At 35.1% G+C, this 27592-nt stretch overlaps 2 protein-coding genes and 3 long non-coding RNA genes across 5 annotated transcripts; 2 read left to right on the top strand and 3 right to left on the bottom strand.

The window, feature by feature from the left end:
- Positions 1–428: 428 nt before the first annotated feature.
- LOC124445731 lies at positions 429–27314 on the bottom strand. The gene is made up of 3 exons (XR_006948240.1): positions 27302–27314; positions 16068–16072; positions 429–532 (listed from the first exon to the last, which is right to left on the bottom strand). It is a non-coding gene; the product is annotated as an uncharacterized LOC124445731 (long non-coding RNA).
- Positions 1370–2248, bottom strand: LOC124445729. Its single transcript, XR_006948239.1, has 2 exons — positions 2120–2248; positions 1370–1964 (listed from the first exon to the last, which is right to left on the bottom strand). It is a non-coding gene; the product is annotated as an uncharacterized LOC124445729 (long non-coding RNA).
- LOC124445726 (zinc metalloproteinase nas-1-like) lies at positions 1657–8525 on the top strand. Its single transcript, XM_046996477.1, has 7 exons — positions 1657–1946; positions 4948–5094; positions 5456–5576; positions 6267–6442; positions 6893–7132; positions 7668–7796; positions 8322–8525. Exons 1-7 carry the CDS (start codon positions 1820–1822, stop codon positions 8330–8332), a joined length of 951 nt encoding a protein of 316 aa, XP_046852433.1. The 5' UTR covers positions 1657–1819; the 3' UTR covers positions 8333–8525.
- LOC124445727 (histone-lysine N-methyltransferase SETMAR-like) lies at positions 9433–22093 on the top strand. Its single transcript, XM_046996478.1, has 3 exons — positions 9433–9663; positions 20602–20773; positions 21413–22093. The coding sequence occupies exons 1-3, from the start codon at positions 9517–9519 to the stop codon at positions 22012–22014; spliced, it is 921 nt and encodes a 306-aa protein (XP_046852434.1). The 5' UTR covers positions 9433–9516; the 3' UTR covers positions 22015–22093.
- Positions 17121–19436, bottom strand: LOC124445728. The gene is made up of 3 exons (XR_006948238.1): positions 19134–19436; positions 18012–18215; positions 17121–17589 (listed from the first exon to the last, which is right to left on the bottom strand). It is a non-coding gene; the product is annotated as an uncharacterized LOC124445728 (long non-coding RNA).
- Positions 27315–27592: the final 278 nt, after the last annotated feature.

Raw genomic sequence — 27592 nt, 5'->3', positions numbered from 1 at the left:
TCGACAGAGTTATATCGATCAACCAGGAGATAAATGAAGATGATATGGCAATTTATAAGTAAAATTAATACAGTTAGCTTTTAATTATTTTATACGATTAGCATAATTCATGAGAGTTGCAGCTGTATATGGAAGAACAATAGTGAAAATTTTATAAGATTACTAGACTTATCTAGCAAAGCCTTTGATAATCTTGGTGTATACGGAACTTGCGTCATCGGAAAAGAGCACCGATGAGTTGAATTTTTCTAGATTATTTCTTCTTATTCATTTAAAAATCACTGAGTCAAAAGTGGTTTTATGTTGTAAAAGTAGCCGCTTTTTCAATGACAATAGCTATTTTCTGTTTCACGGAACGTGCGGTTGATCTACATCAACAAATGGAGCTACATTTGTGTTAATAGACAAACATAATAATCCCCTGTATGAATGCTTCTAGCCTGCAAACCAATAGAGATGGAACCTTTAGCAAACTTCTTCCTGAACAATGAGAAATACATAATTATATGCCATAACTTAATCAATGAAGTCTCTCATTAGATTTTTCTGTTTAAAGTATGTATTTAATAATATGATGGAAAGAGCTACGTATTTAGGAAATGAGGTCTGTGTATAGTGTTCATGCTGTCAATATCATATTGCATTGTCACCATTTTGATTTAATATCATAGCACTAGCTGTAGAAAGAACACAATGGAGTCCCTCCCTTCTTAGATAGAAACATCAATCAAGGGACATTGTGTAGAGATAGGCCGAGCATCATGGACATCGCAGTTATCGATGATATAAACATTCTCTTGATGAAAAATGCAAATCAACTATAAAGAATAAGTTGACCCAAGACTTTGGTTCGAGACCCAAAGAGACCCAAGACTTTGGTTCATTATAATCAACTGCACAGTGCATAATGTTATTCGAGTTTACACAAGCAAAATTTCTTGACGATATTGTGATCCGACATAGTTATATGAATCAATTAAGAGCTTTAGTGTAGATAGCAATCATTATTGAGCTGGAAATCGAAATCGCCATGATTATTCGAAGACAGTATTTCCCTCCACTTAATTCTTGATTTGATGTTTTTTAGAGGAAAACTTGCCATCAATTGAGAATTGTCATTTATTAGAGAGAGAGTGATTTTCATATCACATCCAGTGAATGTGATCTGAATCTGGGCGTATGTTTCGTAAATAAGGAAAACAATTTTGCATCAGAGTAAACCCCCAAAATAGATGAGAGTATGGTTTTGAAGCCAAATTGCCATTTTTGACTAACTCATTTCTGCTTTGCACACAAGATTATGGCATAGGAAATGGTTATATTTCTCCTGTGCCGTGGCTAGTCCAAAAGGTTTTAGTCATGCTATATGTACATTTGAGGACATCATAGTTATTTATTTCTTAGAAATCTATTGTTTTCACATGAACACAGGACAGAATACAAGCGGACTGATTACGCCATTTTGCTGTTCTTAATTGAGGAATGCTCGAGTTTCATGTGGTAGTAGAATACCAACCATTGTAGTTTGGCAACTTCCGTAAGTAATTGAGTTCACGCGACTTTATGAGGGCGGATGTACTAAACGGTAAATAAATTACAACAATTCAATTGAGATCGAATTTATATTTGTCATTAATCTGTCATCTTACGTCGGAATATTTACTTTGCGTGCGCGTCATTGGTACTATAAAAGAGGTTTGCATTTGTGAAACGGTATACAACGGCTCATGCTGTCGTTTCAAACTCATGCTATAAATAAACGTAGCGAAGCAATCGACGAATTCAATTTAGAATATTGAAGGAGCAGAAAAATAAGGATATGTCGACGGTTATCTTTTATGCGCAATGTCTTTCGTTATGCTTTGTGGCAATTCGTGTCGGAGAAGCCATTAATCCACTTGCCATAAAAAGAATGATGACGGACGACGAGTTGAGTCAAAAACCAAGTAAGTCGCGAATCTACACTGGCATTTAGAAAAAAATGTAAAATATCTTTGTTTTAAATGGAACTTGATGAGCTGATGTTCGCTTTGCACGCAAATATGATCTGTCATGTTGTGTTTTTCCAAAGTTGTGCGTTGTCATCATTCAATCGAATTTAAAATTAGAAGACACTTACGATTTTTATACAGGGTATCGGATATTATAGCGAAGCCTGCGTAGCCAGTCAGCAAATTTTGTCCTGCCCTTTCAATTTCATATCATCGTTCTTATTAATGAATTTCTTTAGCAATTGATTGTTTTCATAGTCAATAGACACCGGAATATTTGCATAGCGGGAGGAAAAATCCGGATGGCTATTGCACAGTGTTTGCATTCGTGCCACATCAATATACGCGATATCCTGCACCTTTTCACTTCACGCGCTATGTCAGCTTTAACTGCCGGTGACCGAAGCAAATCACGTAATAAATTAAGTTATCGGGCACAATATAATTACGGGAACTACAATGACGTTTTTCTTTTGAGAAAATTAGATCCTCAAGCACGTAGTTGAACATTCTTGCCATGCAATAGTTAACCATTTTCTTAACACTTTACAATGGAATCAAGCAAAGATATTTAGGTGAAAGGCTGTTAGCAAACCTGTTTGTCTTTTTCACGGAATTATTGCAAACTTGTATTGCTAACACAGCATTGAGATCATTATCTGCAAAGCAAAAATAGCTTGAATTTCTTTCAATTTACGATCTTGGACATCGACAGATCTGGACACTTGAACCCAACTGAATTACAGAACTGAATTTAATTGGCGTGTTATTGGATTAACAACCTGTCCTCAAACATACCACATGCTGTCATTTAGTTCCACTAGCTAGTCGCGAATTATCTGGAGACCAGTTTGTTTGCTAAGCCCATTTAATGAAGAGTATTGTCAACATGTACCAATGAAATGTCCACTAAGTACAAGAAGTGCCCGCATAGTAAAAGAGAGAAAATTAGTTGAAAATTTTAACTCAACAGTCAATAATAGCTGTCAGCCATCGCAACCTTTAAAAGGAAAAAATATGATTTCATCCTGCGAAAACTTAATCTAACTGATAAATGACAAACACGAACACAGAAACGTCGGAATGCTTTTCCATGGAATCTTTTACATAGCTATATCAATCATTGTTTAACAACAGCTTTCTAAAGAAACTGAAAAATAAGTGACTACATCTTGAAATTTGCGTAGCAGGACTAGCTTGCAGGCTGGCTACGCCATGTAATGTAACTTGGGGTTTATACATGGATAGATAGACCAATGCAACAATACAAAAGCTTTTTGGATCATAACGCACCTGCTGAGCTTATATATCCAATTTATCGAAATTAACAGAGCTGCTAGAGCTTTAATTCTAATATGGTTGTTTGTACAGGCTTTTACTAAGGATTTGTTGCAATTAGCCAGATCCTCGTACTCTTTAACTATTATGATTGGTATAGAATTTTCTGGTGGCTTAACTACTTGATCAGGAAGAATGATTTAAAAAAACTAAAGTATTTACATTTCCGGTGATGCTAGAATTGGCCGTTCAAGTGCGTCACAAAACTTTTTTGCTTATCACAAAAAATAATGAATTTTATTTTGCCCGGAAGAGGAGAAAAAATGACAAGTTATAATAAGGCAATCTTTTTAGTTAACGTTTCTTGCTTGTATTTGAATTTGTTGAGGAATTATCGTGCTGGTGTTGTAGCCATATGATATACAACTGCATGCATGCAAAACAGTGTACTGCACTAACTGCAGATTGAAAACTGTCTGGAATAGATATCGATGTCAGTTCATCGTATAGAATTTTTTTAGCAATTGCGTCAACATAAATTTACCTTAAAGAGCTTGACTAATCATGTGAATCCTAAAATAACATCTTGCAGCTTGCACTAAGTAGAAATAACAAATTAAAAGATTCTTCAAAATGCAATAAAACGATCATCTAAGCCGGCATCCACATAAGCAGTATAATATATGTCGCCTTTTTCCATCGCTCATCAAACGAAAGTGGCTGGCTTAAATTTGTTGTTTTCGGTAGGAAATCACAATAACAGACATTTTTAATAGTATGATCATGTTTAAAAATGTAATGGTGAAATTTATGACAACGAACAAGTTTTGTAGCTTTCGGTGCGTAACTTTTCTCGCAACTGCAATTTAAAAGTTAGCTCTTAACTCAATAAATGCACTTGTTGTTGACAAATTGCTGCATATATAAACACGTGTAATGGACTAAATAAACTTGCGATATTCTATTTATCGATAAACCCTTCAAAGAATTATTTTATCCGTATGCAACCAGTCTTTTTATGTCGACATACACCAAACTTAAAATGGGCCCATCGTTTGATTGAGTCGAATGAACTTTAATAGGCACCACATACATAATTTACACTTTGAACTAGCACCTACAAGGAAAAAATAGCCAAATATTTTTTCAAGCCTCCAAGAATATAATTCTTCCAGATTAATGAGAGGTCAAGGTTAGCCAAGTTAAATTACAAATCAGACTAAAAAATCCCAAATATCCGCAGCTTACTCTTACAAGAAAAGAAAACAAACTGCGTTGAGTGGCGGAAGCGAAAAGTGTTTTATAGCTCTTGTGACATAACTGATGAAGTTAGAAAACCATATAAGATTTGTTCATGCAGATAAACTGAATGAAGTAATCTGATGGAATCGCGTTTTTACAATGAGAATAATTAGCAACTGACAACTTGATACCTTGTCCCGTTTTCTTTTCAACTAAGCAACTTATATATAGCCAATTAGGTACTTGAAAATTTTTTACCAAGTCGGTGAGAAGCTCAGATAATACGCATCTTTCATAGAAATTCAGTCTTTTTTGATGCATAAGTCCTTCATGAACAAATTTCTCAAAAAAAGAACACATAAACTTCTGTTAAAAACAATATATTACAACAGCGTACCAAGACAATGGATTGATAAAGGGGTTTTTTCTGTTATAGCTATAATTGAGGGCGACATTGTCCCCGATGAGAATTTGCTGAAAATGATGGAACGAAGTCATGGAAGACGACAGAAAAGAATGGCGAGAAAGAATGTCAAGTTATGGGACAATGGTTTGATTCCATATAACATCTCAAACAGTGCAAGTACGTAATCTTATTGCCAACAAAGTCTATGCTAGCAAGCAATAACTGTAAATACTAGTAAAAAGAGTGATCTGCGTGGAAAACGGATTGGACAAGTGAACAGGGCCATTCCTAGAACGTTAATTAGGGGGAGTGGTTTATTCTATTCATATAATCAGTTGTGCAAGACTGATTCTTTCGAAAGCAATTCACTGAAGATATTATAAGCAATCATACGTCCAAAAGAAATCAGTCGGGAAAACCTGAATATGCGAATAAGCAACCCTTCCAACTAACGTTATAGGGACGGCCCTGCATGTGAAATTCATTTAAATTGAGCATCGATCTGTGTTTTCAACTTTTACTTTCTCATTATATACAGCACCTCGTTTTCGTAAAGAATTGAGGAGGGCGTTCAGAGCTTTGGCAGCCAAAACCTGCATACATTTCATTCCGAAAAGACCATCGGACAAGCAATACATCACGTTCAAACAGGGCCAAGGGTACGTATGCTACAAAATTACTTTATCTGACCTTTCTAGACTAAACGTAAGTCAAACCAACCAATTTCCCTGTATGTTGTGTGTGAGCAGAAATTGTGTCAACTTGAGATTACCTTTTGTACTTGACGAGGATATGAGAATCCTCCGGCAATCAATGACATAGTTTTCTCCCCATTGTCATGAGGAAAACCGTATTTACTGACTAGTCATTTAAAAAAATATCAAAATGAGGACAATGACACAGCAAGTAAGAAACTATGGGGATGATGCTTCTTTCAGTGAACTGACACGTAGTAAAATAATCTTCATCGATGATTTAGAAAATGATAATTCGGCAAATAGTATGTGTTGGTGTCCCAACTATAGAGGAAAACTGTGTTTAGATGAAGTCATTTATTCAATCTTTGAAATGACGTAATTGCGCCAAATGTCCTTCGAAGAATTTTCATTTTTTATTTGAGGGTGGGGCTTGGGTTAGGCTTGGGATGATATTTGTAAGGAAGACGATATCAAAGCCCACCTTCATTTTGATCTCCACTTCATCGAGTACAAATGTACAACTCCAGTATAAAAATCATTCTAAAATTCACAGGAGCCAAAATGGAATTTCATGACTGTAATACTTTGTTGTCGGTCACCTTTCACCAGAGGCAACATGTGTAACAAGTCATCTCAATAATTCTTGTTTAGCTGTTATTCGTTGGTTGGCCGGAAAGATGCTGGTCAGGAAATATCCATTGGTGTCACGTGCCAGACACGCCACCATGCCATTCACGAAATAATGCACGCTCTAGGGTTTTTACACGAGCACTCAAGACCAGACCGCGATCGTTACGTGAAAATACTGCACTGGAACATAGCAGATGGTTAGCAAAGTAATGAGCGGTGTAGCAGAGATGTAATTACTGCATGCAGTCTCATTATATGAATGTAGAGGCAGTTATAAATTTCTTTGAAACGATACATGAATTAAGGCTTAGTAGATAAGTAAACAACAATAGAGTGAATGCAGCAAAAATACGTTTTCTTGTTTTCTATGCAAGAGTCATCGATTCATTTTTCATAAAAAGTTACTTAAGTTAAACCTCAGTCAAACCAACAAACTGAGGTATTTTTCGAAAACTGATACAGACAGAATATATCTATAATATTGAAACAGATTATTCTATTCAACTGTTGCAGCGTGTATAAAACAAAAAAACACCAACATCAGTCGCATAACAGAAGTCGATTAATCTCCGAAGAGTTAAAACATTCAGTTTTCATTTATGTTCAATGTTTAAATTAAATATGTATTAATTCCTTAACTCTTGCAGGCATGGATAGAAATTTCAAGTCATACTCAAACCTCGATGTGGACACCTTTTCTCAGCCATACGACTTCAATAGTCTTTTACATTATAATAACAGAGCATTTTCGAAAAATGGTCAAGATACAATTCAATCATTAAGAAACCCCAATTTAAGATTTGGCAACGCCAAGAATCTCAGTCCTGGCGACGTTAAAAGAATAAGAAAATTGTACAAATGCGACAGACGGAAAGCCAAACTTGATGGTAAGACTTGTGACAGTCTCGTTTGAACGCACTAATGACAAAAAAGGACTAGGGGCAATGGCGCGAATTTTGAATTGTACAATAAAGTTGATTGTACTGGTTTTATTGCTCAAAAACCTTTTTAACTGGAAAGCAAAGAGAAAAACATGTTAAATGCCCTCCTTTTTAACACACTTGAAACGTCACTATGAAATGAGCCTTTGGGTCATCAGTATATATTTAAAATTATAACACATTCAAGATCATAACATGACCCCTCCCCGCTCCTTTGAAGGCTTGTTTTATTTGTGTTATACGATCAGCAATCGTTTTGCATCAAAAGGGAATCCATTTATAAAATGATTAACATATTCACTGCCAAGTTTGCACGAGGGGAGCAATGTTGGCGAACTGATATAATTTAAATGCATTTAATTTGTTTGATCTCATCTGATCAACGGATCATTTTCTCCAGAAAAGGTTATGACTCGCAACATTTGTTTTTATCTCTATTGCATGTTAAGTGACTTAAATCCGTCTTTTCATATTTTTTCAGCTGGTAGCAAGACCTACTTTTGTCAAAACAAGATCTCCGGGTGCAAGTCATACACGGAAGAGAGCGACGCTTGCGAAAGCAACTATCCATTTATGAAATTATACTGCCCACTAGCGTGTGGATTTTGCGGTAAGAATTGAGACCGTTAAGGTTTTGTCGTTTACAGAAAGGTTACATTTAATCAATTTGCATTCAAATATTCGTACCATGTCTGTTTCATTTAAAAGTGACCAGAAACGATTTAGCATATCACTTAAAATACCACTTCTTTTGGACACTTTCTACCCCTGTACCCCATCAAACGTGTCCGAAAACCAAGTGTAATATTGCTCTTAGCATCCTGTTATAAATAACTATAAGAAACTAACCAAATGTGGCAAATCTAGGATAGGTTAAAATAAATTATAGAAGCTTACTTGAGACTAAAATACACCAAATTGGAATCACTCCAAAGTATTTCAAAATGGAAATATATTTTCAGTAATGTATTCTGACCGACACTGGTTCCGCTAAGACTAGCTAACCTCTCACTCTTGAAGAGGGGTCAAGAAGAGGCACGACATTTCCATTCAATTTCATCCATATTTTACAGCACGTGACTAAGGCAGAAGACTAAAAAGACAATTGAGTTTATTATGTGCACATTTTTTTCAGGGAATGGATAGGTCTTGGTCAGCGAATGAAAATACAGTTAGAAGTGTATAGCAATATTTTACGTATTCATAATAGCATTAGCTGCATTATATGAGCTGTTTTTGCAACATTGTATATAACCCATCACTATCTATTATTTATCGAGCTGAAGTGTACCTATTGTGTAAATTAACAATCATGTGAATAAATATGGACGAAAATCTACCGAGTGTTCATAAAATAGACGCACTGGCCTCCGGGTGTGCCGATGCTGCAGAGCTGTTTGTATGAGTAGTACTTAGTAACAGTTGAGTTGCTGACATTGTTCACTTACAACTGCTGCTATGTTTCAAACTGGTTTCAAATCAAGAAAGAAGCTTGTTTACCTCTCATTGCTTTTCAGCCAAAGAGATATTTACATAACAGAGCAACTACATATGGTGCTATGCTCTCAACCAAGGTGTAGATAAAAAGCGGATGCGGACGGCGGACGCAAAACGCGCAAATAAAATGCTTTTAGTCCGTTCGTAAAATACTCTTATTCTACGTCGAAAAATAAACATTGAAAAAGCTAAAATAAAAACGAAACTAAATGATGCTTTTAAGAGACATAGGTATAGGCAAACAGTGGAAACAGTTTCGTGCAGCTCTGTTTTTAATGATTGTACGAACGTCTGTTTGTACGAGCTTTATCTTTCAGGATATATTTTTTGACCTCATTATTTAAAGCAATTAAACATGCATATTTCAATTTTCAGTCAGTCATATAGAGTGTAACGCAATGAAACCTCATTGTTTGAGAAACAATGAAACCTCTCAAACAGACGTTCGTACAATCATTAAAAACAGAGCTGCACGAAACTGTTTCCACTGTTTGCCTATACCTATGTCTCTTAAAAGCATCATTTAGTTTCGTTTTTATTTTAGCTTTTTCAATGTTTATTTTTCGACGTAGAATAAGAGTATTTTACGAACGGACTAAAAGCATTTTATTTGCGCGTTTTGCGTCCGCCGTCCGCGTCCGCTTTTTATCTACACCCCTCAACCAATCACATTCGAGAAATCTATTATATTTGTTAGCTGTTCGATACAACTATTCAGCGGTTTGTTGTATGAAATGTAAATACATTATGTATTTTGCAACAAAACGTGTAATATCGATCTAATAATCGATGAACTTCGGTGACATTGTGACAAACTTCAGCAATGCAGCAAAATGCAAGAAAAAACAAAGGCACGAGGACAGTTGGATTTCAAAAGTCAGCCTCATTGTGTACGTGATATATCAAATGGTCTGGAAAATGTTCCAGTTTGTCTTCACGAAAGTATCAACGACAGCGCTTCAATTACGTCTTCTTTTCAGGTAACATTTACTCAAACTTTGCCGAATACACTTTGTCAGTCAGAAAATGAATTAAAAGAAGGGGGAGCTTGGGGAGGAGTGTCGATGTCTATAAATTACATCAAAGCTATACATGTATTTCATTACATATAACATATTTGTCAAACATAAACCACTAGTGTAAATTGGGGTATGTAAGTAATGTAAGCCTACCTTCTGGCTACTGAAATAGCTCTGAATAGATGAATTCAAGACATTGAATGCTTTTTACTTTAATGGCCGATTCAATTTCTTTATGAACAATTCATAGATAGATGCCGAATTTCTGGCAATATTGGCAGCTTGCCAGCCCAGCAAGCAAAATTTCCAGCTAGACATAGGTTAAAATTTTGTATTGGTGACATGGAAAACTGGTTAAGCGTGCCTATAGATCACCTCAGAAAGCAGGAAAAGTGGTCAATCAAAACACAGATTTGAAATTTTGCTAGGGGCATGCCCTTAGACCTGCATTTACAAGCTATATATCATGCAAATTCTTGCTCCTTTTTGGCTTGCTCGGATTATCTGCCTCAGTGGCTCATGATCTAATTATGATTTGCGGTGTTGAAGAGGCCTTGTTTGGATTTGCCACTGGGAACTCTTCACTTGTATGTTTGTTAGATTGAGAATAAAATTGCATGGAGTGCCTGCAACATAATTAAAAAAGCAAAAGTCTGTGACTTTGAGTATGGATAAGCTATCGGGAGCATTGATTTTTTAAATTAAATCTTTCTGATGCCTCAATGCTTTCAAGACACAAAATTGATTGAAAATTTGGAATCACTTTGAAAAAGTTAATATGCTTGCTTATGGGAAAATGCTTTGAAGAAAACTTCAGCTGAATTGATTCATGAATACAATGGAATAACTGAATAAGTGTTGCAAGCGAATGCAAGTAATATTTTTATAAAATTGTTGGGTTATGTTTTTTGTTCTTTGTGAAATTTTCTGCTCTTGCTATATATATTTCATCAAAATTTTCAAATGGAACATGTTAATAGTGTGTGTGACTTGTCTATGTCATGTTTTTTTACCATTGAAAGTTGTGAAGAAATGGTCAAATTATTCTGCACATAAATTTGGAATGTCTTTAAACTATACCACAATTTATTGACTTTATCTCTACCATTGTGATTTATATCAATTTTCAGTTTTAATGATGAACCTGTTAATGAATGCATGTAGCTGATAATTGAAACATTTGTTAGATTCAACATTTTTTCAAACAAGCTAAACTCAGCAAATGCGAAGCAACAACTGCTTTGACACATATTGGAATTTTACTCAATTTCATTCATGCTTTAATGAATATTTGTTGATCTTTTTCATAGTTTACAGTTTTACATATCACATGCACACCAAAGGAGGGTGCAAGAATAACATTTAATGCATACAAATTACAAAATTTTAGCATAACTTGGATATGCAAGTTATAATTACATGCATTGCCTTTAGTCTTTTGACTTGACTCACCAACCCACCTTCATATAAAAGCAATTTGTCTAGTGTCTCCCAATGATTCTCATGAATATCATCCAACTTCATCTCAGCACTTACTAGAGCTGTCCAAGCAACCGATATTGCTCTGCTGACATACTTAATAGGCATTTGTCAACATTTCTACTTTTTGCCATGGTAACTTCTAGTGTAAAGTCATCATGTGACAGGTCTGTTTAAACTATGTACTTAAACTAGACAGCTGCTAGTCTGCAATAAGAGTGCCATCTTTTTGCCCAAGATTTGTGTCCAATGTTATTGCCGTTAAATTTGCCATTTGAATTCGGAAATGGCAAAACCAATGAGGTATTTCTTGGCTTTCCTTCAAAATATGCAGTTAGAACCTTTAATATAATCAAAAAAGTGGAACGATTATCTGCAGTTTGTATGTCAAACATTGAGGCAGGTCTAACTATTGAAAAAGCAAATTCTATTAATGCAAGTAGCAATTTTTCATATGATCTTAACAAGGTTTCTAGCAAAAGGGGTTTTAAAATGGTTTTCCTGAACATAGTCAGTCTCCCAAAAAATATTGATGAGATAAGGTGCTCCTTATCAAAGGGTCATATTGATTTAATAGCCTTTAACGAAACTAGGCTTGACACAACCCTTAACGATGGTTTGATGCATGTAACTGGATATGATTTAATCCGAAAAGACCGTTCAAGGAATGGTGGTGGTGTTTGCATTTATTTACGCAATACCATAAACTATAAAATAAAAAATGACCTTGTCTCCACAAATATAGAAGCAATTTGCATTGAAATTATTAAACCAAAAAGTAAACCATTTTTAGTTGCCACAATTTACAGACCCCCTGGTGCTCCTTCTGAGTTCTTTAATGAATTTGAGAAATATATACAGTCAATGGATGATGAAAATCGAGAAATGTACATATTAGGTGATCTAAATTGTGACATGCTAAAACCATGTGACCAAATGTTAGAGAAAACAAAGAAACTTAAATCACTTTACGAAACCTATCAGCTTACTCAATTAACCAATCAGGCTACACGAGTCACAAAATGCTCCAAAAGCCTGATTGACCACATAGTCACAAATACTCCTGAAAAAATATCTGAATCAGGAGTTATTTACACAGGTATTAGTGACCATGATATGATTTTTGCAATTAGGAAAACTTCCATACCAAAAAGTAAAAACATCATTGAAATAAGAAACATGAAAAACTTTAATGAGAAAAAGTTTCTTGATGAACTCAGGGAGCAGCCATGGGATTCTGTATATTTCTTCCCCCATGATACTAATGCTATGTGGGAAATGTGGAAAGGTCTATTCCTTGAGATTTTTGACAAATATGCACCCATTCAAAATAAAAAGATTCGAGGAAAAAATCTTCCATGGATGACAAGGAACATAAAAGAACTGATGAAAAATCGAGATTATTTAAAACACAAGGCAATGAAAACAAATTTAGAAACAGACTGGCTGTGTTACAGGAAAAGCAGGAATAAAGTAAATATTAAACTAAAATATGCAAAAAAGAGTACTACTCTTCAAAGATTGTTGGTCAAAAACAAAACCCTAAACAGGCCTGGAAAACTATTAACAATTTATTGGGAAAACAAAAGAAAGAAACAGTTATAAATGAATTGATTATCAATGACAATACTTTTACAACCTCAGAAAGCATAGCAGAGGGCCTTAATACATATTTTTCTAATATTGGCCCAAAACTTGCTGAAGAAATAGACAACACAAAAACTAATTTTGAAAATTATACAAATACAACTAAATCAGAGTTTGCTGCCTTTCGGCCAACTACTGCCATAATGTGTACCATCTCATTTGTGGACTTTCGGCAAATAAGGCAACAGGTTGTGAAGGAATATCATGTAAAATTTTAAAACTAGCTGCACCTGTCATATCTGAAACATTAACCTATATTTTCAATCAGTGCATAACTTTGTCTGTCTTCCCAGATGAATGGAAAACAGCAAGAATTATACCTCTTTACAAAAATGGACACTGTAACTTGCCTGGAAACTATAGACCAATTTCAATTCTTCCAGTCGTCAGTAAAATCATTGAACGTATACTTTACGATCAACTCTACAACTACTTTTCTAAATCTGAAATCCTAAGTGATTGTCAATTTGGTTTCAGAAAATCACATTCAACAACAACTGCCTTAATTGACTGTACGAATGATTGGTACACAAACATGGATAAAAGACTGCTCAACTTGTAGTCCAAATTGATCTAAAAAAGGCTTTTGATACTGTTGACCACAAAATTTTATTAAGAAAACTTGAGTTGTATGGAATTAAAGGACAAGCCTACAACCTAATTGAATCCTATCTGTCAAAGCGAACTCAAAGATGCCAAATCAAAAATTTTATTTCATCCTAACAACTCCTCTCCTGTGGAGTTCCCCAGGGCTCTATTCTAGGTCCGTTATTTTTCTTAATATATATAAATGACTTACCCTCATGCTTAGAGCAATGTAAACCAAAAATGTTTGCTGATGATACTAGCATAACTGCTTCAAATAATAATATAGTTGAACTAGAAAAGACAGTAAACTCTGACTTGAATAATCTTGAAAAGTGGTTGATAGCAAACAAACTTAGTTTGAATTCAACCAAGACAGAATATTTGATCATAAGCTCGAAACAAATGATCAAGAATGTTTTTACTTCTAATTTGCATATTGCAATTGGCAATTACGTTATAAATAGAATTTATGAGTACGAAAGTTTGGGTTTAATAATTGACCAACACTTATCTTGGAGGAGTAACACTGATAAAATTTGCAAAAAAGTAGCAGCCGGTATCTCCGCCCTTAGAAAATTAAAGCAATACACAGATAAACAAACACTTATCTCTATTTATAATGCCCTGGTACATCCTTACTTCACATATTGCTGTGAAGTTTGGGGTGTATTGGGGGAAACTCAGTCCAAAAGACTACAAAAACTTCAAAATAGAGCTGCAAAAATTATCATAAGCATGGGCATTGATGTCGATTATTGTAACGCATTACAAGAATTGAAGTGGGAACCTCTTGAAATACTTAGAAAAAAAGCTAAAGCAAAGCTGATGTTTAAATTATTAAAAAATGCTGGACCAAATTCACTTACTAGATTGTTTACCTATAAAAAAGACATCACTGATTACAATCTACGCAATATTACAAGTTGTCTAAATGTTCCTATGCCTAGTACTAGCTCCTTGAAGAAAAGCTTTGCGTATGATGGGGCTTCTGTTTGGAATTCAATTCCAGCAGAAATCAGAAATAGCAAAAGCGTGTCACTTTTGCAAAAGAAAATTGCTACTTGCATTTTATGATTTAGTTTAACATGTAACTGATGGAATAAACTAAACTTTGTAAATATTTAAACTTCTCTTCTGTAGATAATTTATTTCTTAGTAAATTTTGTAATTGTTTTTGAACAAAAGCACGCCCCTTGTGGAAATCAACCCCAGTTGACAAGGCCAGCGTGTCAAAATAAAGATTTTCATTCATTCATTCATTCATGGTGTTTTGCTCAAAAGGATCAACCCACATACATGTCGCTTACTAATATTGCGAGACATAATTTGAAATACGACCTGAAGCATTAAACATTTGAAACCACGACGCGGAAAATGTTTTTCTTGGAATTAGCGCTGTCTGCGCATGTAAATTAAGGACACGAACGGTCAACCCAATTACGAAAATTATAGTATATCATAAAAAGAAGCGAGTTAAATGGAAGCTTTTGCTGTTAAAGATTTAACTGGTGGATCTCGTTTTGTCAGGATGCTTATAATTTGATGTCTGTTTCACCCATGCTTATATAATTTGATGCTTGGTACGTTGGGTTTGTTATAGTCTTGACGAGGTTTTAAAAATGAAAGCAATTTTTCTCGAGGCACACTTCCCTTAGTTACAGGTTTCAATATCATATATGTTCAACTTTTTTGAGTTTTCGCTCCGCATTTTTAAGCACTCATGTCTAGTCTAGTCAATAAATTCTATTTTCAGAGAGTTCGTTGCGCTGACTCTGCTAATATTTCACTTTTAAATATGGAATGAATAAACGCCATTTTTCAAAACCTGTATTTTTGTAATTGTTGTTGTTTCCCAACCAAGCTGATACAATAAAAATCTACTTTACTATATACCAAAATTCCTCATGAGAAAAATTCTATCATTTTATAAAATCGATCGTTTGATTTGACTTGACCGGATCATCGTTTCATCGTGGGATGTAGACGTTGGCGTTCATGGACGACGAATTAACCACGGTTATTCCAGGATTTGGCATCGTATTCAGCTGATTAGGGTTGTGTAAGTGATTCCAACGTCCCACAACGACTTGTGGTTGTCTTTGACACGAACGACAACAGCAGACGATGAGACCGATGAGTACGATCAATCCCACAACACCTGAAACTCCTATAATGATGATCATTTTAGTGCCAAGCGGACAATCTTTACAAATGTTTTCCTTGCAACATCCATCTCCGCAATCTTCGTTGCTATCGCAAAGCACGCCATCACAATCGTCACGACAAGAGTACGGATGCACTATTCCACAACACGACTTCTTGCATACATACTTGTGAGATATAATACCAAAATCGTCAGTAAAGCATTGCCGAGACTCACTGTCACTATTAGCGACCAGTACCGCTAAAATTATAAACAGACTGGCGAGGATTGTGGAAAAAGCCATTGGATCTCACGCAACAATTTAATATGCTATCAACGTTTTGACTCTTGACGACTCCTTGAGACATGCAGTGCAATGAGTATACCACAGAACACCTTGCCACTGTGACATCACTGTACAACTTTGCTACTGTATATAATTAAATTATTGACTGGTGCTCACTAGCTCTGCGCTCCTATTGGTCAAAAAATTCAATCCGCTCTTTACGCGTTCTGCCGACAGCCGGAAATACGTGTGCACCGCCAAAGTTTTTGCACGCACAAAACAGTAAATTTAATAGTGAACTCGGAGACAAATATGGATTCGAACATGTATGTTGTCGTGTGGAGAAGGTATTATTCTTAGGTATTTTGAGCATCGAAAATGAAATCTTATGTGCACTTTATGTCAAAATCTTGTTGACATTTTTGATGCCAAGAAAGTACGCGAGAGACTTATTCAATAGAGTGTTTTCATCAGTCGCCATGTTTGGGGAAAATTGCATGTAGTGAAAAAAAGTTATGTTAATTTTATACTTTGTTGGGCATCAGCACTTTAATGTAAAACCAAGATGGCTGCTTTGACGCCACATGCAAACACACGTTTAGATATGATATGTAAATTTATAAATTTATAAGCCGTTCAAAACAATAAATTTCAAAGTTACCTGATACTGCATATCATGCATTTATGAAGATAAGCCACCCCCCAACCCCCCGCCTCCCAATTATGATTCTTCCAACGCACATAGTTTCAATCAAGCTTAGTAATAGCAATTTCTTTCGTTCATAAAAACGCACCCATGCTGATAGTGGGAAAGGAATCTGTATGGAGATGGATGAGAGATAGCGGCCAAGTATCGTGGGACCAAACTGTCTTTGTTCATAGACGGCATATCGACTTTTTATAACTATAAAGGATTCCACAGGACCGTTTTTACTATAGTAAAAAGAAAAGGGCCATTTTAGCCCCCAAAATGGGGCCAAAATATTGACCCCAGAACGGCCCCATAATTTAGTGCCAAATTCGGCCCTTTAAAGAGGGGCCAAATTCGGCCCTTTCAAGAGGGGCCAAATTTGGCCCCTCTTTAAAGGGCCAAAATTGGCTCTAAATTATGGGGCTTCTGGGTCAATATTTTGCCCCATTTTGGGGGCTAAAATGGCCCTTTTGTGTGAAATTCAGCTCTAGACAGAATAGCCAATTTAGCCCCATTATCTCATCAAATCGGCAATGGCTAAAAAGCAGCCCCTTGCCCTGGAAAGAAATGAAATTACTGAAAGCTTACAATAAACAAGACTCGTATAATATACGTAAGCACATAAGTGCTTAACACCTTCATTAAAATAGTTTACATGCACATATTTTTATGTCACTGAAATTAAACTTCACAAAAAAGAATTGAAATAAAACATAATGTATATACCACGCATATGCATTCATGATTAGTTGAACACATTTGATAATACTCCAACTAAACTTTTCACAGAAGATGGACACTTCTCTGGGATAATTCCCAATAATGCCATGTCAAGAAAGCTATAGACATTCTTGCCATCAATGTATTGTATATTGTATATATAGTATGTGGCCAAAAAAGCAACCAGAGCATCGCCAATCTTTTTGAAGAACAGTGACTGTTCTTTTTCTTTGTTGTTTTGCCTTTAGTTTGCGAGACATTGGTAACAGGCGTGTTAGATCTCTTTCTTTGCAATTTTTTGAATCGGTTATAGATTTTCATCTCAATAGACCCCTATAAGAGAAAGCTAGTTAGTCACCCAGTTATTGATTTTAGCAGGCATGATTATAGGAAATTGAGGTGTGACATCATCAAATGTATTTGTCATGACTGTTAGCAAAAAGAATGTGTGGTTTCTTTAAAAGAGATTTATCAAGGCAAATTAAAACTTTGTAACTGCCCAAAATGCTTTCTGAAGTACAAAGTTTTAACTTGTCTGGCAAAATCGCTTTTGAGAAATCATACATTCTTACTTTTGCTAACAGTAAAATACAATGAATGACATCACACATGTCAGCTTTAAAAAATTCTTATTGCTTACAAGGAGCTAACATTCATGTGATCAATATTCATTATTATTTGACACATATGTATAATGAAACAAAACAAAACAATAATTGAACAAAACGTTATAAACACTTTTAAGTATTATTTACCCATGGCTTTGAGTTTGCATCAAACAGTGGATCCTTCAAGAATGGATATGATTCGACAATCATCAGTGCAATCTTTACTCATTCTGTTTTGCTGGGATGGCTTGTAAATCTTAGCACACTTGTGCAGACATCTCTGATGAGCTCGTTAATCAGATTGGGGGGTAAATACTCTGTTTTCAACCCAGCTTCAACAGCATAAGAATACTACAACACAAAAACACTTGTTGTGACTTGTCTTCCTCCCTCCCAAAAAATGGTTGGAGGCTAGTTTAGGGGCAAGATAATGTCAGAAATTTAGAAATACAATTGTGGTTTTCAAATTTGTAAAATGGCTAAAGAAATGGCTGTTGAGAGACCAACTCTTAAACAAAAGCTGATCATTCATCAGCTCACCTCTAAAAGGACTTAAACCTAAATAACTTTAGTAAGCCTTCAACTTTAACTAACCACTTAAGCATAATATTCTTGCTATTCTGTATAATAAATGAGCTGCTGTTAATGTATTGTACTTAGCAAATATCATCACATTGTAAAGTATTGCCTATCAAATTGCTCAAAAGTGCTATTACTTCATCATAAAGCAAAGAACAAATTCCATTTTTAATGAAAACAGTGCATTTCTTACGGTTCCCTAAGGCATATTTTCTTGTAAATGTGAGAAATATGATAACTGGAGTTGCAGGTTTACACTTTGAAGTATTTTCAAGTAAAAATAGGCTTTTTGTTGACCAGAATGATTGAAGCATATGTAAAAATGTGTTTTTCTTTGTTCAGAATTAGTATAGGGGAAATATTCAGTATTGAAGCTGAGTTACAGCAAACAAGATTCATGAGTAAAGACTTAGATAACAAGGCATATATATAAAAGAAATAAATATTTTGTTGTTCATTTAGGAAATATATAGCTAAGTACATCTTGAATTTATGTGATACTTCTAAGTTCACTAACTCTTTATATTGAAAAAAAAAACAGCTAAATAATCTCAAATGGGACAACAAAAAATCTTACAGAAATTTTTTGAGAACTAAGATATCAGATCTTTGTCATAATATGTGATTTAGTTTGTTCAAAAGCAATTAAAACTGCTAAAATGCAAAAAATACATTCATACTAGACAATACCTGACATAATTTGTTTTCTGCCGTTCACTCCTACGACAATTGAATCACTTTCAAAACCATTAGGTCGTCTTCAAAACAAAGCAAATGGTCGTCTTCAAAAACTCTATACTTTGAATGATAATGGAATACTATTTTTCCTGCAATATCATAGTCATCTACGACCGTTATCATAGTGAAAACAGCAATCGAAACGCGCGTGCATCATGAATAGTTGGCCGCCATATTTGTATTGAGTCACCCGATTCGATGCAGTCATCAAGTTGCTCTCGAACCAATTTGGCACCAGTTGGAGAGCAAAAACAACCCTCATGGAGCCAAAACGTCCCCTCTTGTCTGTTTTAGCTCTCATTGTTAGCCAATATGGCTAGCAGTTTCAAAAGCCAAAACGACCTCATGGGGCCAAATTGGCCCGTATATTTATATTTTAGCACCAATTGTAGAGCAAAAACAACCGTCATGGAGCCAAAACGGCTTTATTTTCTGTTTTAGCCCTCATTGTTAGCCAATACGGCTAGCAAGTTCAAAAGCCAAAACGACCTCATGGGGCTAAAATGGCCCTTTTCTTTTTACTGTGTAGCTAAAGGTGATGGAAAATAATGCTTTGGGTGTTGAAGTTGTTGGCAAAGGCGAAACTAGAACGTTAATTGGGGAGATAGGGAGGGGGGGCGATAGTCATATATTCAGTTATGCCCGGCTCATTTCTTTTGAAAGCCAATTCACTTTCAAAAGAAATTAGTAGAAGTAAAAGTACTTAGCGTCTACTATTTTTGTTCCAAATACCAGCAAATGTAGTATGGCTTTATATTTTTGGCTTGTTTACGAACAGACAGCGATCGCTACATTTGAAATTTAGTTGTTAATTTTAATGTGAATATCAAAATAATAGAAAAGCTTTTGATTCAGTGAATTGCCCGTAAGTTATGTACACAGAAACATAATAAAAAGTGACAAAAGCATTTGACTGCGTTTACACGATTAAGACGTCATTTGTGATAAGAACAAAAAGCGACCTTTCGCCTCGGCGGCTCGTGGTCACTTTTTTAGTTCTTATCACAAATGACGTCATACCCGTCTATCTATAGCTGCACACTCAACTGTTAAATGTAGTCTATATGTCAACTAAAATGTTGTTTGATTTTGCACTTTTGGAACAAAACTTGCGGTGAAAGAGCCATGTGACCATATTTATTTACTGTTTACTGTTTTTATACATAAACAATAAACGCTAGTTTTTATAGGAGTCATGTGAATCTTATGATTTTCTCTCCTAGCTACACGTTTGAAAACAAAAGGAAAACTAATAAAGTACAAGTGTACAGTGTTAAACGGGTTTTATACCGTTTTGTTAACGGTGTTTTTGATTTCGTCTTCTAAAACAAGAAGCAGTTAGGAGAGAAAATAATAAACTATTAATAAAGCGAATTAATCTCTGCAATCATTCATTTGCCTGATTTTTCTAATGTTGCAGTATGTTACACGTGTAACGTGTGGACCAGGTGTTAATGTCGACTTCGACCGGTCTATGTACCCCGGCTGTAATTGCCCGGATGTGTGTGTTGTCAAAACGTGCCAGTGTATTGTGAGATATGAAGAGAATTATGATGAACAGTGTCGCTTATTAAAGATGGAGAACTCTGAAGGTCAGTGGCTGTTATGTCAGGACATCTAAAATACACACAAGATCACGTTTCAAACAATGTTGCGTTTTCATGGGACATAGAGGCTCATGTAAGCACTACTAAGAATGTATGGCGTGGTAAAGTTGTTGTCTTAATAGGAGAATTATCAACTGGAGCATTCTTAAATGTTTCTGAGATATTTGATGATAAATGGTGATCGTTGATCATTGAAATCATTAGTGAAATCATGTTGGGAATGTGTTTCAAGGAAAACTGCCCAATTTTATATTGGATGAATAGAAAACTCTCAATAAAAATAAAAGTTCTCCTCCTGATGCCGTTACGCCTTTATTCAAATTTATTGCACATAGATTCAAAATGACGCGCATCTGTCGTGACTTATATAATTTTATGCAGCTTGGGCGACTAAGCCTGATTAGCGACAGTTGATTTGCCTGATGACTGTTAGTACGTGAAGCACAGTGTAAAGCATTAGATCTCTGTCTTTACTAATCTTGAGAACTCTATCACATCGAGTCTGCACTCATTTAACAAAAGCTTAATTTAAATGAAATTATGTGCTCCATGCAAAAGTCAATTTTCCCCTCGAACAATGAAAACTGGTTGTCCTTCTCGACTAAAAGAATTATTTTCATTTAGGCATCTGCTTACCGATCTTCGAATGTAACAGCAATTGCCGTTGTGGATTGTCTTGCATTAACCGTATTTCGCAGCAAGGTTTGACGTTCAATCTAGAGGTGTTTGACACTGGCAACAGAGGATTGGGAGTGAGAACACTAGTTCCCATCCTTCGATATCGTTTTATTGCGCAATATACAGGTGAATTGATACGATACGAGGAAGCTAAACGAAGAACTGCTGACATTTGGGGTAAAGCAAGGTCAAACTTTCTATTGGTTTTGAGAGAGCATGTTGCAGGGGGTAGCGTTCTCAAGACTCATATAGATGCTGTGCGTTACGGCAGCGTAACAAGATTCTTTAATCACTCTTGCAACGCAAATACGGTTATATTTCCAGTTCGTCATAATTCTGTAGTTCCTAAACTTTGTATTTTTGCCGCCCGCGACATTGAAAGTGGAGAGGAGCTGACTTTTAGCTATGGGGATACTTTATCTAAACACGACAGTGACAACTATAGTTTGGAGAAGGATAAGTTTGCAAGATCGAGAATAAAATGCTTATGTGAAGACAAGAAATGTGTTGGCTTTTTGCCTTTTGAAGCGTCTTTATACGACCAATAAAATGAAAAGTTTGTGATAATAGTCCACACATTTTGGTTACTTTGAAAAAATTTTTGATTAAAAAATTTATTATGATTAACTTGTGATATTTGCAATTTAATTATTGCAGCAAACGAGGCGCGTTTGCACTCTCGTTAACCCTTTCATTTCAATAATATTCTAGCGCAGTTGTCTGTTCCTAAGTCCTAAATTCTTACAAGTGTAGCTATGTGCTGTTGTATTTCAGACTCTACAAATGGTACAGCACCAGATGAACGGACAGATAGATATTAGGTATAAGATATTCTTTGTAGCATTTCATACTTGTTTTCCTGTCCTATATAGGATCTGGTATCGCGTTGCTATCTTTTTTTATTACATCTAGCTAAAACAAACAGGAAAAACATTGAATAGATTCTTTGTTTAGATCAATGATCTTTATAAGATGCTCATTGGAATTGAAGATATAGCATTATTTGATAAAAATTTTAAACTTTACCATGAAGGCGATTTACCATGCGCAATCACAAAATTGATAATTCATGATAATTTCGAAACAATTAGCGATCTGGCGAATAACTGGAATCGATGAAGTCGTTATTTGCCTTTCAGGTCGGCTCACAAGGTGAATGTTAGATTGTCCAAACATGAGGTGGGATTTATTAACTTGGTTATTAAAATAGATTATAGCAGATTAAGCAAGATCACGGAAGGTTTAGAGTGTTGAATTCAATTACCTAAATATCACTGCGCGTTTTAAAATAGCGATTAGTGAAATTTTTAAAAGCACAAACGTAGCTAGTTTTGATTTCAAGTTTACTGCTTGCTAGTTGTACCTTGTGAAAAATTGATTTTCACAATTTGTTTCAAATAGCACGTTTCAAAAGTTTGAAAAGTCATTTCGAAGCTCCTAAGCTCATTCCAAAAATTGTGCATGCTGAAGCAAAAGAAGCTTGTTATACGATTAGTGTTGGCAACTACTAATCGAGACAACATTAGTTGAAATTCTCTACAAGTGATTCTTTTATTACAGTCGAACCTTGGTTGAAATACAGGAGTAAAAGAAGCATAAACGGAAACACTGTGGGGGGGTTTTTTACCCGAACTTTACAAGGATAATTTTCTTTTATTTGTTTTTCAGCCTTTCCCTTTTATTCGCGCTTATGTTGCATGCTTCGTTAAATGCCTTTGAAAAAATCCCAAAACACATGCAAATGTTTGCACCGTAATGCAACGGACATGAATGCTTATATTTAACAAATATCACAGATTACGTCTAATTACCGAAAACTAGAATCTCATTTACGTCATGGTAAATTAGTTAAGCCGTGTTTTTTGTGACCATATTACATTGAGGAAGGAACAAAATTGTGTAAAATTTTATTTCATTTGGTTCTGTTGCATTTTGCAAATTAAATATATGTCTTGCATTATGAAGCCTCTTGAATATTAAAGAAGCTTCTCTGGCAAAAATTGAAATATATGTGACGAACTTCAATTGTGTAGAATCAATCATCACAACAAATCTTTATATTAATCGAAGTTAGGTAATATTGAACTCGACATCTACCTCTTATACCATTGTCGCTTTAAATTCCTCTGTTTGAGCAAATGCCAGCCCAAACTTTATCGATACCACAGAGAAACTTTTCCATCAAAGTATTTTTCCTTGTAGAAATTAATTCCATTCATCGTCTTTACTGTGAATGAATACAATTTTAGGGTAAAGAACGAGTTAGCTTCATTAATGAATAACTGCATTCGTTTTAATAATTATAAAACTCATATGGGTTATAAAGCTTCTGGACAGCAAAATTGAAATCAAAAGAGAAACATTGCGTGGCTAGCTGTCAAAATCAAGCGTTAAACAAAATAAATCATTAATTTTGTAGTTATATTATGAATGTTTTAGCACCGAACTGTTGGTTATGAATTTCTTAAAAATAAAGTTTTACCAACTGTATAACCTCAAAGTTATTTAGAAGAGTATGATACATACAAAAACGGGCTTCATTGATTTATTTCGTCCGATACTCAATGCTGCTTGTTGAGGAAAAACTAAGCCCTTTTTCCTATTGTTATTAATGTATTTTCAATTTGTCACTGTGAAGTTTACCGGCCATTGAGCGGCAACATTTCATTTTGAATGTATGTCCACAGAGTTTGGCTGTGCTTGCATCTGACCGACGCGATCAAATTTAAGCATTCACAGCCGAAATCAAATAACCCCGTATTGTGTTTACAATAGACTTGCATTTTGCACGAAAAAATTAACTTAACTCTTTGTTTGTCATTAAACTTTATTAAATGGAATTAAAAGCCATGCAAGAACAAATGTTTCTTAATTATTAAAATAGTGAAACTCGTTCACTTCAGTTCTAGTAGTGTGTAATTTTTGTCCTGTAAATGTAAATCATTCAGTCTAGCTTCAGACCAGATATTATCTGAACATGGTTTGAATATTATAAAATTAAATACGTACGGTGATTGGTCAATAGCTGTATTTGGGAATATCAACACGTTTGAATTGAATTTGTCTGTTTTTATTGTTGTTATTTTATAAAAGAATTAAAATTTTTGTGTTTGCATTGGCTTATATGCTAACTTCGGAGACGTTTTTGAGTACTCTCGAGCATGTACAATAAGGGTGCACACCCTCGATCAGGCTTGCATTGATCTGTACTCGAGTTCTCCCAAAGGTCTCCTCGGTTTGCATAAGCCTGTGAAAACAAAGTAAACATCTTTTAATTCTTAATTCATTCTTTACATATGATCATATAGAAATATTTATTTAACAAATTAATTTGAACATGCAATAATGTCAAAACGCTTTAGGGTAGCGCACTTTGTGTTTGAATATTAAGAACGTTTGCTTTCTATTATCAATTATGTTGTATATGTTGTTAAACATGTGTATCCTGCCTAGTATTTGCTGAAGTTCTAACTGTATAATTACTTGGCCCTCACTTTTCCAGATTTGGCACTGATCACGCGCAGGAATTTTTTTGTGATTAAAACCTACTGCAGATAAGTAGCTAAGTAGCGAACGCCGAAATACATTAAAACAAACAAAACAACACAATTAGTAACACTTAATTATGTATCGATGCACGAAAAGTTCCATCTCTTAAAATCATTATCTACATTGAACTGGAAACGAATGTGAATATTGAAACTTTGCTGTCCTAACTATTAACTCTACCTGGTTCACACTTTATTCACGCATGTGAAAATCAACATTATAGCAGAAGATCTTAAGAATATTAATCTACAAGTTGCCCCAGGGTATTTTTAACAATCATGCTTTCTTTTGCGTTATAGTAGCAATACGAAATTTAACGTAGTTATAAGAATTGTACAAAAAAACATGGAAACTAATTGTAATGCGTGTTGATATTCTGTGGCGAAACCATCTTCACAGGCATAACATGTCGCTCATAAACAACTTTTAAAACATAAACAACATTGTAAATTACTTGCGAAATCAGCAGAAAACGTCATTGTATGATGTTTATGGGAAACGCGAACATATCCTCTCAAAAACTCAGATAAATACGACCTGTCACCAATACATTTCATTCAAACAGTCGTCCTCGCAGAAGAAAGAATAAGAAACTGGTAAGAAACGACAAAACTTTTTGGTGGCTGAAAACAGATTTGGAGGTTGGTGTTATATTCTCCACTTCATATAAATTTAATTCTAGAGTTTTACCTACAGGTTCTTATTCAAAGATGGCAGCGAAGTTATCGTTCCAGTTATTTATGGAGTTCACTGCTGGGGCCATCGCAGAGCCCTCGATTGGCGGAGCCCTCTATTGGGAGAGTTGAGACATGTATTGTTCTCTGGTTTGCAAACGTCGATTGGGCAATATCGGTCATATGATCAATTTGCGCCATTTTCGTTCCTAATTTTGAAATTTTAACTAGTGTTTGTTTGGCGATTACAACAAGTTTGTTAGTATGTTTAGGAAATATTTTGATTTTTTGTGGATATCGATTCAATAGTTAATTATTTGATAGCGCCGCCATTTTCGTTCCTACTTGCAAGTTAAACTCATAATGAAACTGTTTGAAATTTGCTCAATGAGCCAAAGAATGAAGCAATTCCGCCTTGTTGAATGGAAATTTTAAATATATCGTAAACCACAATCAAGCTTTTGGCGTTTTTGTGAATAATTACTGCAAACCAAACTCAATTTTATGGATTTGATCTACATTCGCGGTTGACTAGTTCGTGCTTTGATCGTGCTTTGAAACTAATCTTGACCCACTGCTAAGCGTTTTTACGTATGTGAACGTATATTCTGGCAGTTTTCACAAACAGCGCCAAGATATTTGTTTTCATTGCTTATAATTTACCAGCGACAAAGAAAATACTCAACATTTCGGTTGCATATTCTTGGCCAGGAAAACACGTTACTACACACATATACGTCCAGTTCTGAATCAATGCTTTGGCAGGTATAAGGTAAGTCAAAATAAGTCACAGCAGCTCGTTTTTTGTTATATTTACATTTCGAAACCGTAGAGGCAACTTAACTGGTAAAAATATATTCTTTAGAAATTCATCACTAATAATCTTATTCTGAAACTAAAATGTATTTTGAATTTACCCTTGAGCTGCTATAATTTATTTTGACTTAAGCTGTGCCTGCCATTGAATCAGTTTTATCCATAGTTGGACAAAGTTTTGTTTTAAAGCACAGTAGTCATGAAATTTTGTCTAGGTAGCACATATTTTACAATGTGATCCAGTCATGAAAATTTAAGGCAGACAAATTACAAAGGTTTTTTGCTGGATTTGTGAGAACTCTCGAGCATATGCAACCTTCGACCTTATGTCTCGGGCATGCACTGATCTGCTCTCGTCTTCTCCCAAAGGTGTCTTTGGTTTGCATAAGCCTGTGCTATGGTAAATGTAATATATCTATGGTAAATGTAATGGAAATATGGAGCAGTCTACAAAAACTTTTTCACTAGTCTGGAACAGAAGCAAGACAAGAAAAAAGTGATATTATTTGTGAGTTCAACAACGACAACTACAAAGGTCAAAATGCCACGCCCCTCCGAGACATTCCCCCTTAATGCAAAGCATCTTCCGCCGCCACTGCTGGCACTGCGATGTTTTAAATTGCTTTTATTGCATGGGAGCAGAATATTTAAGAAACTACAAGAAGGTATTGATAACTTAAAGTACAATACCCAAATATCTCCCCTCACTTATAAGATACCGATATAACGTAATGTTAATTAGCAGTTGATCATAAAATTCATTACGTAATATGGTGGCGGGTTTAAGGAAATTGACGATATCCACTGCTCTACACTACAACTATGTGCATGCATTTCAAACAATTGATTGGCGTGCAATCGCCTATGGAAGAACCATATATACATGTGTAAGTGGCTATTTAGGCCAGCTCATACCATAATTTCACCGTAGCTTGAATAACTAAATGATAATTGATATTTCATTAGAATGAAAAGCCTTATTGCAGATTCTTGCATCTTTCTTGGTATCTCTGGTGTGATTACGGCGAGTATTATAATTTCTTTCATTTATATAGTCCAAGCCTAAAAACCTGCTTAGCTTTCTTTA

This window comes from Xenia sp. Carnegie-2017, unplaced genomic scaffold (assembly GCF_021976095.1).
Source record: "Xenia sp. Carnegie-2017 unplaced genomic scaffold, XeniaSp_v1 HiC_scaffold_22, whole genome shotgun sequence".
NCBI classification, from domain to species: Eukaryota; Metazoa; Cnidaria; class Anthozoa; order Malacalcyonacea; family Xeniidae; genus Xenia; species Xenia sp. Carnegie-2017.
Note: the sequence above shows the minus strand (reverse complement) of the source record. Positions and strands in the feature narration are given on the sequence as shown.